At 49.8% G+C, this 13,468-nt stretch overlaps 1 protein-coding gene across 1 annotated transcript in view; it reads left to right on the top strand.

Moving 5' to 3' along the window:
- The first annotated feature begins 1,464 nt into the window (after positions 1 to 1,464).
- LOC119860475 (alpha-2-macroglobulin-like protein 1) overlaps positions 1,465 to 13,468 on the top strand; it is a 35,948-nt gene continuing 23,944 nt past the window's right edge. The window contains 12 exon segments of the mRNA XM_038414257.2: positions 1,465 to 3,040; positions 3,526 to 3,610; positions 4,543 to 4,663; positions 4,886 to 5,000; positions 5,512 to 5,621; positions 6,393 to 6,560; positions 6,862 to 7,092; positions 7,854 to 7,917; positions 8,342 to 8,487; positions 9,393 to 9,542; positions 9,799 to 9,951; positions 10,854 to 10,965. Of these exon segments, the coding sequence (XP_038270185.2) occupies positions 2,845 to 3,040; positions 3,526 to 3,610; positions 4,543 to 4,663; positions 4,886 to 5,000; positions 5,512 to 5,621; positions 6,393 to 6,560; positions 6,862 to 7,092; positions 7,854 to 7,917; positions 8,342 to 8,487; positions 9,393 to 9,542; positions 9,799 to 9,951; positions 10,854 to 10,965 (1,651 nt within the window). The 5' untranslated portion in view covers positions 1,465 to 2,844.

The raw sequence follows: 13,468 nt of genomic DNA, 5'->3' as shown, positions 1-13,468 counted from the left end.
GGGAGGACAGACCACACTGGAGGATGTACAGTATGGGGAGACAGACACAGTGCATGGCCTCAGGACCACCAGGAAACACACTGGTGCCTGGGGGTGGGGGAACAAAGTCTGGAGATACATACAGTGAGCGATGGGGAACAGTAGGGTCTAGGCAGGAATTAACTGGGAGATGAGGACATGCAAGGGCCTAAGAATTGGGGAAAATCCAGTCTTATTCACCTCTCAAACGGAGGAGCTTGGAGGCCTCCACATGAGCTTAGTTTATAGCTGTTTATAGGCTTCACTGAGGAGAAAATATAACAGAGACAGACTGCGACCCATAAGCCTCGCAACCTGTCAGAGGAAGTGGGACAAAAATTTTGGGTGTGGGGTACAAATGGTAGAATTTCTGGGGTCTGGCAGAGCTGTGTGGGGAGCCCAGGACTGGAATAGAATGGGGGCTGCAGGGCAGGACTGAGGGGCCTTGGCAGAGCTGTGTGGGGAGCCCAGGGCTGGAATAGCAGGGGGGCTGAGGGGCATTGGCAGGGCTGGGTGGGGACTGAGGGGCATTGGCAGGGCTGGGTGGGGAGCCCAGGACTGGAATAGCAGGGGGGCTGCAGGGCAGGACTGAAGTCCATTTCTGAATGTGTTCCATCTTCATAACTTTTCTTTCAATATTCTTTTCTCCCCTCAGTGAAGTTTCGTATTTTGACTCTGAATGAGGAGTTTGTTCCCCTTAACAGCAAGGTAAGGCACATTCAAGTGCACAAAGGGAAGTTTCCTGACTCTACATCCCTCACCCCCTTCCAGTCACCTGGTCCCTGGCAATTCCAAGTCATGTCTGTCTCTTTCCCCATGAATGTAGACAAGGTCTAAGAGGCCCTACCCCTCAAGGTAACAGTTGCTAAACTGTTATTAAAATTGGATGGGAGCTGGTGTCTGATTGCTAATGCTGAGGCCCAATGCTGTCTGAATCATCACATAGCCACTCCATAGCAGGTGGCTCAGAAATACCAATTCTCTATTAAGTGTATCCCAGCTTCCTTTTCTGGCTGGTTGAGGGATAGTCCAGAGATCTGCACCACAATCCCCTACCAAAGAGGACATGCCAGCCTGTGTAAGCATCTGCAGACTACAGCCACAAATCACATGCAGAGCAAGCTGGGACTAGAACTCTTGCCCTGCAGCTCTGGCTTCTACTACCTGAGCTCAAGGAGAGTTCCTTCTGCTTCTGCTAACAACATTACTAATATTTATTTGTATTATTGTCATGGCGCAGGATCCCATTGTGCTAGGTTCTGTACAAACACAGATCCGAAGAGGAGTAAATTTCCTTTTTGAGCCACCCACTAGAGACTGCTATCACATGCTGACTCATACATACAGATAGAGCCTGAATCTCCTGTGCCTTGCACATTGTGTAGTCCTTTGCATCCTTTGTAGTCATTTCCACATGAATATGCATTTTGCACAAGTGTAAATGATGGCACAAGGCAGTGAGAAATCGGATCCAAAACCAGTAATTCGCACCTGCTCCTGTGTTTTTAATCCTGTAACTGCTTCCCTTCACTAGTGGCTGGAAGAGTAAATATCCACTATAACCCTTCCCAGTGAAGCCAGTGATTTCAGAGCCAGGTATTTTCTCCCATTACTGATGCTGTGTTGCCAACACACATAATTTTATTGTGAGTCTCGTGGTCTCTGAGTGCTTCTCTCAAAGCCTCAGTTGCTGGAATGATATTGTAGGAGAACATCAGCTTTCATTTTGTTTTTAAAAAGTAAGTTTCTAACCCTCCTCATTGCAGGGAAAAGCTTGAAAATGTGAAGCATGTGCACACCAAAGGCTCAGAAACCAGAAGACAAAGAAAAAGAACCCAACATTTATTATTTTTTAATATCTCATGAATTTTAAAGTTGATCTTGTGATTTTTGGGGGGAGGGCTGGACTAATTTTTTAACTTTTGGGGGTGGCAATGCTGCTGCAGCATGTGTAACTAGCTAGGTGACAATGGCATTTTTTACATATCTGTCTGCTGGGTCATTACATTTTCTAATACTGCTGTCTGTTTATTTTTCAGTACTCTGTGATAGAACTCCAGGTGGGTATCTCATAACACCTAGATGCTATGGTGATGGATGCTCCAGGATACATAAATAGATAATTTGAGCATTATGTTAAAGAGATTCCCTTTGGACAGGGTTGTGTGTATATGTTTTGTCCAGTCTCTCTTCACAGCAGACATCCCAAACCTCATGAACAATCTTTTATGAATGGGTAGGTTCTAGAGCTTCAAGCAACATATGTTGATTCTTGAATTTCGTTCCTAGATAAAGGGGGAGGTTCTAGAAGTCAGGACCCTTTATAGTCTCCTTTTAGGCTATACTATGGAACAGAGTTCTGAAGCTTTGAAGACTCCAGCATTTAAAACTTCATATACTATAAGGTCCAGGCTCTTTAAAATTTGAAGGCAACAATAAGGTAGAACTATATTTTAGGCCTCTTTAGGACTTAATGGGCAAAGAAACTAAAACCTTTATGCAAAAAGAAAAGGAGTACTTGTGGCACCTTAGAGACTAACAAATTTATTAGAGCATAAGCTTTCGTGAGCTACAGCTCACTTCATCGGATGCATTATCTTTGTGGGTTCTGGGATCTAGGCTCTTCTGAAACGTGGAACCTGAAGAGATTTTTGGGTTATGACCTGCAGCTGGATAGGCCTTGATGAGAAAAAGAAGACTAGTAGACTTAGAACTTTATGAGTTTGACAACTCGGACCATTTTAGAACTTAAGGAGCAAAAGCAGCTAGAATTGTTAGACGGTTCTGGCCGCAGCCTTTCTAAATAAGCAAGTAGGGCCAGTGCTAATGGTGGCTGCCTTTTTTCTTTCTCTCTGAGAGCAGGACCCCAACAGTAACCGGATTGGTCAATGGCTGGATGTGCAACCGAGGCAGGGCATTGTGGATCTCTCCTTCCAGTTAGCTGATGAACCTTCCCTGGGGACTTACACCATCAATGTGGCCAGCACAAAAGCGTCCAGTACCTTTAGTGTTGAGGAGTATGGTATGATGAAACATGGAGGGGAGAGATCTGAGGAGAGGAAACTCCTATCGATCGATTGGGTTTCTAATGGTCTAAAAAAATGTGACGGCAAAACTTTTTCATCTGAGTAGTGGGTTAATGATCATATACCATCTGAGAGCCAAGATTAATCACATGCCAGTGGAGGAGTCACACCTGGGGAGGATCGCACCTGATGGGGTGATGCGGGAATCACAGTCAGGACAAGTTGAAATGTCACTTCACCAAGATGCCTAGTTAATACTTGGGCTGGCATAGTATGACAGCAGTGCTGGAAATTCCTCCAACACCATTTCATTGAGGGATCCCAGTAGTGACCTATAGGATACACTCCTCCCCTTGTTCATTAACTCCTGGCCTACACCCCCCTATACACCTACACACCCTGTTCTCTTGTGAGATCCCCTCCCTGAGCCTATGTCCTGGCAGCCTGCTCTTCACCTGCTCTCTCTGGCTTTTCCTTCTAGTGCTGTCAAAATTTGAGGTTTTCTTTGAGGGGCCAACTCAGATTTACGCATTGGATAAAACCTTCCCACTCCACGTGTGTGGCAGGTGAGGAGGCTGCTTTGCGGGGAGGGAGCTGCTAATCAATAGTCACACACCCCTTCCCCAAGCCCTTCCCTCCCCCTGAATCCATCAAAGGAAAGAAATGGGAAAGGAGAAGGGGCAAACATTGGGTTCCTCTTCAGATACCAAGAGATTCACTGGGTAATGCAAGATCCAAGCCATTGTCTTTCCCTGCGGAAGATCTACATGAATCCAGCTAGAGAGTGGCTCTCGCTCAGAGAGAGGAGCCCTGTGCTAGGCTGGAGAGATTGTCTCCTAGGAAGATACACATGCCCACCTGAAAAGAGCTGGGGTAGGGTGAGGTACACTTACCAGGCTGGAGAGACCCTTCTTGACGTGAAGGAACACGCACTATCACTTTGGGGAAGAACACACCGCTTCTCATTGCTTACACTCTGCTGACCGTATTTGCTTCGTAGGCGGAGTGGGTGGATTTCAGTGGAGCCATAACTGTCAGCAATGGCTAATGGGGGATGGGGGTGGGGAAGGAGGATAAGCAAATGCTCTACCACTACTTGGATGGTTTAAACTCCACGGAGAGGGAGAAAATGTTCAAGGAGGCACTGAATGGGGAGAACCAGGAGCGAAGGGGTAAATTTCAGGCTGGGCTATGAGGAAACATTCCTATCACTGATTTGCTAGACTGTGACATCATCCCCCCACTCAGAAGTGTGGAAGCTCCAGCTTAGGTTATTTGAAATCAAACTGGGAAAAGCTCTGAATAAGAGACTGTCAAATGGGGATAATGGTACTGACCTCCCTCACAGTAGAGGTTTCATTTGTGAGTTTGAGATCCTCAGGAGGGAGGCGCCCATAGAGGAGCACAGTGCTCATGCCACTGCACACTCTACAATATTTCTCTCTTTCTTTAGTGTTTCTCTCCTGGTTTTCTTTCCCCTCTGCCCTGCTCCTCACAGGTACACCTATGGGAGAGCAGTGCAGGGCACCGTCCAGGTGACACTGTGTCAGAAAGCTTGGCGATCCAAGCGGCCCCCAAGACACTTTGGCACAGATATCTGTGAAGAGTACAATGGCCAGGTGAGCTGGTTAGCCAGATCGGAGAGGGTAAGTGGGTAGGAAGGGAGCACTGTGGAGACAGAGGTGTCAGGGAAAGGGAGGGACAGGATAGGGCAGCAGCACTGCCCATTCTGTAGCATGGGAAATAGTTGCACAAAGCCTGTGGGGGCCCAGTAACTCCTTCCTGTCTCCACAGTCCTTCCACCCAGGCACAGCTAATGCATGCACCCTTTCCACTTCCAGACCACCAGAAGGGGCTGCTTCTCCACTTCTGTGAGCATGGCAGTCTTTAACCTCACCTCCTACGAGTATGACAGCAAGCTCAGTGCAGACGCCTCTCTGGTGGAAGACGGCACAGGTGAGCATAGATGCATGAGACATGTGGAACCACATGGTACAGGGAAGGTACCGAGATGGAAGGAATTTCCAGACTGGTCACACCAATGGGGTGGGAGGGGATCAGGAGCTCTTCATCCCTCTTTTTGTCCATTCCTTTCAGAGCTCTGCATCAAGGCATCAGGAGAGCCAGACAGCTTTCTGGGCTGTGTGTGTCCTGCAGAGATCTCTGCTCTGAGGCAGTGTTGCTTCACAATGGGGTTGGGAGTAGCTGTGAATGTAGGGAGTGATTTTACAGAGATGCGTTTGACAAATCTGGGGAAACACGCCATGCTAACAGTCTCTGTGTCTCTGAAGGGTACAGATGCCAAACAGAAACTGTTTAGCAGGTTCCCAGTGGGGGTTACAGGAATAATGAAATGAAATCAAACAAAGGCTGGATAACCAGGGGCCATTCTCTAGGTAGAGTCATTCCCTGGTGCCAGCTTCACTAGCTCACATCCCTCACCCCACGCTCTCTCCCTTTCACTTAGGGGTGCAAATCAATGCCTCTGGCCAATTCCTCATCTCCAGGACAGCTGTGACTGCCACATTTGAGAAGCTGGATGATTACTACATCCCTGGAGTCCCCTACAGAGGGAAGGTGATTCTGCATATCTCTTTCCTTCCCCTAGTTTGCAAGTGAATTTAGTGGCTGATAAATTGTGCTGAACCAACACCTGGTGGAGAGCTGACAAGATCTCTTTGTCCCCACTATGCATACAGCTTCCTTCCTCTCCCCCATGTCAATGGGCCTTAGTCTTGCTTTAGATGTACTCCCACTAGGCTGGCAGAGATGTTCATTCAGCATCTGTTCCAGAGGTACAGCCACCTGTGGGGGACATGTCCCCTCACCCCAAGGTTTTCCTGTGCTGTTATTGCTCTCTGCACTCTGCAAGAGTTGCGCATTTTCACACCACATCCACCCTCCTTCCCCAGTTTTCTTAGGTAGTTTCACCTCTGATGTCTGCTGAGAATCAAACAAAGGGGTTAATTAATGCCATTAGCAGATGTAATTGGATGCCTGTCCAATAGGAACTGGACTGACCCTCACCAACTCTTTTCGCACAGGCCACCATATAGCTGAGGGTGGACAATTTTCAACCACTCTCAACTTGGCTGATACTGAATACTTGACTTTAGAGGCAGGAAAGCTTAATATCCCTTTTGCCTGATGTGGCTCCAGACTGGAACCAGTGCCCTAGAGGTGAAAAGAGCCAGCTCCAATTCCCCTGAGCCAGCCAGTGCCCCTGCTTGGGGGCTAGTTTGCAACCAGTGCTCTGGAGGTGCATTAGTCATGGGCCGGATGCTGATGAGTAGGACACTAAAGGAGATAAGTGATCTTAGTTTTTATGTCCTTCTGTGGTACAACCAGATTAAACTACAGGATCATCTTGGGGATATTATGAAAAGCACAAAAGTTTACCTCATGATAAGCTACATGGGGCGACGGTTTAACAAAACATACATCACGGATGGCACTGGGAGAGCTTCATTCAACATGGATACAACTGCCTGGAATAGCTCGTCAGTCTCTTTGGAGGTAAGTCCAGAAGATTCAACACTTGTGTTCATGAACGTGAATACCTGGAACAAAACAGCCCTGCAGCCCCCCTGCTATTCCAGTCCTGGGCTCCCTACACGGCTCTGGCAGTGCAGTTATTAGGAATAGCCTTTCCCAAGGGAAGTGGTGGAAGCCCTATCTCTTGAGACATTTATAGCTGGTCATGAACAATGGCCTAGAGCATAGACTGCCTTGCTGTGGGTTGGGGAGAAGGAGGAGATAAAATGTGACTGTACAGGTCTTCATCCCTAATTTCTATGTGTCTGTGACCTTATCCTAGGGAAGATTCAAACTGGAGGATCTGGTGCAGGAACCTGGGAAGATCAACGTTGGTTATGTGAACACTTACCAGTACCTGCAGCCATTCCATGTCACAACCAAGAGCTTCCTGAAGATACACCCACTGCCGGGAACACTGCCCTGCGGCCTGAAGCAGAATGTCCAGGTTACATTTGCCCTCAGCCGGAAGGACCTGGGAGAAGGAGCCAGCCACATGGATTTCTCCTACTATGTGAGTCACAGTGGAGGGATAATCATGAATGGGGAAGGAGAGAGCAGCCCACATTGGGGTAGGATGCCGAGCTGAAGCCTACAGGGAAACACTATAGCTGTCACTTAATTTCACACTGAGGGAAAGTGCCAGATGGGCAGGCCCTCAGAGACCTCTGGGTGCTGTATGTGGAGTGGCAGTTCAAACTTCTCCACAACATGACCCTCAGCTGGGCCCTAGGGACATCTCCATGGGTGAGAGAGGAGTTCAGTCTATGTGGCTTATTCCATCCTTGGCTTCTGCTGAGGCTGCCGAGAGTAGGCCACTCAGCGTCAATAGGGATGGTGGGTTTTTCTGATGTGCACGCTTCTCTCACTAGGAACTGGATAGGGAACCCCTCATTCCTTTTAGACAGTCTGCCAAACAGCCACCCAGTGGGAATGACTTCTGGTCACTATTCATCCAGGCTTGATTAGAGTCTATTCTCTGGAGGTGAAAGACCCCATCTCCCACACTCTGATCCCTTGATGCACTCACTATCCATCTGTTGCCCCTGTCCTGGGGTTAACTCGTAACTGGTTTCCTTGGAGGTAAAGACTCCTCCTCCCTTTCCCTGGTCTCCCTGAATCAGCCAGTATCCTAGAGGTGAAAAGACCCTTATCTTAGAGCCTCAGTTCCATCAAGGATGCAACCCATGTGCTATACTTGGGTGCATGGGGTGGGGTTGATTGCATTCAGAGGATAACAGCATGCAGATTCATCTAGTTTTTCTCCTCCCTCAGGTCACTGGGAAAGTCGGGATTGTCGTCAGGGGCCAGAAGAACATACGGATTGGGAAACTGAGCAGTGAGTTCTGACACCTGGTCCCAGGGCTGATTTATAGGGTGGAGCCAGTTCCTAAAGGGCTCCTGGGGGCCAATGTTCATAGGTTTCCCTTGAAATCTCCCTTGGTTCTGAGTGACCTGGTTCCATGGCTGAGTTATAACACATGGGCAATAGATGAGAGGCTTGTGGGAAGAAATCATAGCTGCTGGGACAAAGGAAATTGAGGATGGAATGATGGAGTAGGGAGGGAGCGAAGGGAGGAGAGACTGAAAAGGATTGAGGGAAGGATAGAGCAGAGAGGAGGACATGGAAAAGAAAGTGGAAGGATAGTGGGAGATGCTTCAATACCACAGTGATGGGTGCATTAGACATTCAGGGAGGCAGAGGGGACAGGAGGAGCTCTTGGTGGAGATGTGATGGAAACACTTTTTCTCTTTCCATCAAGCGCTGAAAGGCTTCTTCTCCATCCCTCTGACCTTCACCTCCGCCTTCACGCCCACCCCTTCATTAGTGGTGTACGCCATCTTCCCCAGCAAAGGGGTGGCAGCCGACAGCATCCAGTTTGATGTTGCCATGTGCTTCAAAAACCAGGTGAGACTTGCAACTGAGGGGAAAACTGGGGGTGGTGCTGAGGGGGAAGAGCCAGGAAGGATTGGTGAATCTTGGGTAAACTGGAGCCCCAGAGTCTTCAGAGAGGAGAAAATGGGTGCAAGCATTGTGTGAAAGTGCAGGCCCCAGGGGCACAGAGCTTCCACAGTGACTGATCTGCATGAGAGTATCCAGAGTGGGCAAGGCACCAGCTTCATCTAGTCTGGTCTCACTCCTTTTTCTATACCAGATCAGACCATAAGTCTGCTTAATGCAGTATCCCACCTTCCACTGTGCTGGATCATCAAGTCTGGTTTCCTTCATCCAGCCATGGCCACTACCTCCTGTCACAGAGGAAAGTGAGGCACCAGGATGCATGTGGTCAGTTGTGCAGTGCTGTAATGCCATTTACCCCTGGACTTATCACTGCTTTGCCTGTCCCAGTGATCTCTTGCTGTCAGAGATGGCCTTTGGGGCCCACAGAATCTGCGTCAAAGGGAGTCAGTGAATCCTGGGGGGAGGAGGCTTCTGTGGGACAGTTCAGAGTGTGAAGTGGGGATCAGCTGCTGTCTCCATGCACTGAGCAATGCTCTGCTAGCTGTGCCTAGCCTTGGGGCAGAGTTTCAAGACCAAAGGTCTGCGTGAGCTCTACTAAAAAGACCCAGCCACCATGTCTTCCCAACCAGAACACTGGGTAGGGCTGAAAGGAAAGATCCATGGCCCCACTGCCAGCCAGGTCAGAGACACAGAGAGTGAGTGAACAGAGGAAAGAGCTCGAGAGGGTGTTTGCCGTCTGCGAGTGGGGATGAGAAAAAGGAGGGGTGGAGATGGAGGGGTGAGAAGGCCCATAAAGGTAACATCTCTTTTTCTCTTCCACCGTTGCTTGCTTTCCCCATGTGCTGATCAAGGTGAAGATGGGCTTCTCAGCTAAAGAAACTCTCCCAGGATCGACAGTCCAGCTCCAGCTTCAGGCAGCTTCCGGCTCGGTGTGTGCAGTCCGGGCAGTGGACAAGAGCGTGCTCCTCATGAGGCCAGAGAAAGAGCTCACCAACCACACAGTGAGTGACTGTCTGTCCCTCAGAGTTATGCTCACCAAGAACCAGGGATGGATTGAGGAGACACAAAGGGGGAGTGACTTGTGAACCAGCAGGTCTGCAGGGGAAGAGGCTGGAGGTGAAAGCTGGGGCTGTGGGGTGAAGGGGATTTCTGTGCTAGGGAGGGGCAAGTGTGGGACATTTGTCTCTGGGATGGTGTGAGGGTGATAGATACCTGCTCCTCCCTGCCTGGTTCTTTCCATTCTGTTGGTTTCCCTAGGTCTATGAGTTATTCCCTTTCATACACCGCCATGGGTACCCCTACCAAGTTGAGGAATACCCAGATCTATGTGTGCGACTTCCACCTTTATTACCACTGGTGGCACGGAGGCCTTGGTATCCCTATCAGCCGGATGTCTTTAACCTCTTCAGGGTAATTGTCTCTGATCCTTTCTTGGAATTTGCATGGAAATGGCGCCCAAGAAAACACATGCGAATGGGAAAGTGCCCTCCCCCAACAGCTTGACTCTCTGCAGTTTATTCCCCTGTGCTTTGCCCAGTCTTAGCTTTAGTGTCCCAAGTGGTGTGAGGCTTCCACCTCATCCCTTGGGGAGACTGTGCCACAAGCTCCTAGAATTCATCATTACAAGACACTCCCGATTTCTAGATCATTTTCCTCCAGGGATAAACGTTATCCCCTTTACTCCTTCCCAACCAATAGCGAGGCAGTAACGCTCACTGGCTGGGGCAGGGCAGGAGAGGTGGGCACCTCTGAGCGGTGGCAGTAGAACACAGCATTCCTTGGCAGTGCGACCACATTGGGCAGGTGACTGGAGTCACTGGACATTAAATGGCCAATCTGAGTCTCTGAGACTCCCTTTTTGATGAGGGGAGAGGACTGGAGGCTTCAGTCAGTGCTTGGGGTTGAGAATCAAATGGGACCTTCAGGAGATTGTCTAGGTGACTCAGTACTGGGCACTCTCCCACTATGTGCAATGCAGCCCCAGGTGCTCAGAGATTTGTCACAGTGGGCAGGGCTGCGCCATGATCCTATGAGGCCATGCAGGGGAATCACAGGCAATGAGGCTCAGACCTCTGAACAGCCACAAAGGACCTACGGGGAAGTAAACTGCATCCCAAAAAGGGATGCAGTGATGTGCCGCCCTCCCAGCGCAAGGGGGGAACAGGAGTCTGAGGTGTATCCCCTCCTGGGGCAGAGCATCCCCGTACCACCCCGGACGCAGGGCTGATCCCATCGGCTCAGATTAGATCACTGTTATTAATTAGTCTAGCCTTGCCATCTCGCAGCTGCTGCTCTCTTTTTCTTCGTAACAGAGCATAGGCCTGAAAATCTTTTCCAACCTCATGATAAAGAAGCCGACTCAGTGCTATTATCCAGTGGACAACAGGCTGACAGCACCCCCACTAAGGCCCATTAGCATCCTGGGTAAGCTTTATTTATTCCCTCCCTCCAGCTGCTGGATGGGTATCCCTGCCTCTGCCTGGCCAATGGATACTGAGAGAAAACCAGGGCTGAGGCCAAAATCCGGAAGTGGGAGTTGCCCAGTGCTTAATCCTCAGCACAGGGAGTTATGAGACCTGCGTTCTCTTCACATCTGTGCCACTGGCCTGCTGTGTTGCCCTGAGCAAGTCACTCCCTCTGTGTGCCTCAGTTTCCCCATCTGTAAAAGGGGGATAATGATACAGCGTTGCCTCACAGTGGGATTATAAGGCTTAAATCATTATTGTTGCAAAGTGCTTTGAGCCGCTCGGTGCTGAGCAATGCAAAGTGTTATAATTTATAATTATAATTAACTTTACCTGATCTTCTGAGTTGCTATCGAACTGTTCTCAAAACTTTGCCCCCTCTGGCCAAGGTGTCAAGGTTCCTTCCCCACTCTGAACTCTAGGGTACAGATGTGGGGACCTACATGAAAACCTCCTAAGTTTACTTTTACCATCTTAGGTTAAAACTTCCCCAAGGTACAAACTGTTTTACCCTTTGCCCTTGGACTTCCTGGGACTGGTAAGTATCCGAGTGTGTGTGTTTGCTTGCTGAGGAAGTATCCGAGCGTGTGTTTGCTGGGAGGGCAGGGAGAGAGCCTGAGTGAGTGTCTGATTGGCTGCTAGCCTGCAGGGGGCGGGCATTAGGGTGTCTGTGTGTTTGCGTCAGGGAAGCCTGGCTGTTTAAAAATAGCCAGAGCCTCGCGAACCAGCTGAGCGGCAGCGGAGCAGCGGGGACAGCAGAGCAGCTCACAGCAGGAGTTTGCCTGGGAGTTTGCCTGGAGTGAGCCCAGTGAGGCTTACATCTTGCCAACGTCTCTGAGGAAGCTCATAGTAGGTAGGTGATATGGAAGGGGGGGGTTCAGCTGTTGTGACCTGCACTGGATGTGCCATGTTTGTCTTTCTTCCACAGGACAGAAGCGACTTTGTCTGTACAAAGTGCAAGCTGGTCTCCATATTGGAAGAGAAGATTGAAGGTCTGGAGCAACAGGTAACGACCCTGCGTTGTATACGAGAGACTGAGGATTTTCTGGACCAAACTCAGGATAGCCTTCTAGGGGCACAAAGCTCTAAAGATATAGAGCAGGTTGCACAGAGGAGCCAAGAGGCCAGTGAAGAAGCTTGGCAACATGTGTCCTCCAGAAGAGGTAAGCGGAATGTCCGGGTTCCAGTAACACAGACACAGGTAACTAACCGCTTTCATGTTCTCTCCACAGGTACCAATGCGGAGAGTGGACCAGATGATATGTCTGGGGGGAGAAAGCAGAAGGAGACTCCGCTGGTTGGGAGGCATGAGATGCGATGTCCTGAGGTTGGGGGTTCCACGACCACCACTCCCAAGAGGAGAAGGCGGGTGGTGGTGGTCGGGGACTCTCTCCTCCGGGGGACTGAGTCATCTATCTGCCGCCCTGACCGGGAAAACCGAGAAGTCTGCTGCTTGCCAGGGGCTAAGATTCGTGATGTGACGGAGAGACTGCCGAGACTCATCAAGCCCTCGGATCGCTACCCCTTCCTGCTTCTCCACGTGGGCACCAATGATACTGCCAAGAATGACCTTGAGCGGATCACTGCGGACTACGTGGCTCTGGGAAGAAGGATAAAGGAGTTGGAGGCGCAAGTGGTGTTCTCGTCCATCCTCCCCGTGGAAGGAAAAGGCCTGGGTAGGGACCGTCGAATCGTGGAGGTCAACGAATGGCTACGCAGGTGGTGTCGGAGAGAAGGCTTTGGATTCTTTGACCATGGGATGGTGTTCCATGAAGGAGGAGTGCTGGGCAGAGACGGGCTCCATCTTACGAAGAGAGGGAAGAACATCTTTGCCAGCAGGCTGGCTAACCTAGTGAGGAGGGCTTTAAACTAGGTTCACCGGGGGAAGGAGACCAAAGTCCTGAGGTAAGTGGGAAAGCGGGATACCGGGAGGAAGCACAGGCAGGAATGTCTGTGAGGGGAGGGCTCCTGCCTCATACTGGGAATGAGGGGCGATCAACAGGTTATCTCAAGTGCTTATATACAAATGCACAAAGCCTTGGAAACAAGCAGGGAGAACTGGAGGTCCTGGTGATGTCAAGGAATTATGACGTGATTGGAATAACAGAGACTTGGTGGGATAACTCACATGACTGGAGTACAGTCATGGATGGTTATAAACTGTTCAGGAAGGACAGGCAGGGCAGAAAAGGTGGGGGAGTAGCACTGTATGTAAGGGAGCAGTATGACTGCTCAGAGCTCCGGTACGAAACTGTGGAAAAACCTGAGTGTCTCTGGATTAAGTTTAGAAGTGTGTGCAACAAGAGTGATGTCATGGTGGGAGTCTGCTATAGACCACCGGACCAGGGGGATGAGGTGGATGAGGCTTTCTTCCGGCAACTCACGGAAGCTACTAGATCGCATGCCCTGATTCTCATGGGTGACTTTAATTTTCCTGATATCTGCTGGGAGAGCAATACAGC

Source organism: Dermochelys coriacea, chromosome 1 (genome assembly GCF_009764565.3).
Source record: "Dermochelys coriacea isolate rDerCor1 chromosome 1, rDerCor1.pri.v4, whole genome shotgun sequence".
Taxonomy (NCBI): Eukaryota; Metazoa; Chordata; order Testudines; family Dermochelyidae; genus Dermochelys; species Dermochelys coriacea.
Note: the sequence above shows the minus strand (reverse complement) of the source record. Positions and strands in the feature narration are given on the sequence as shown.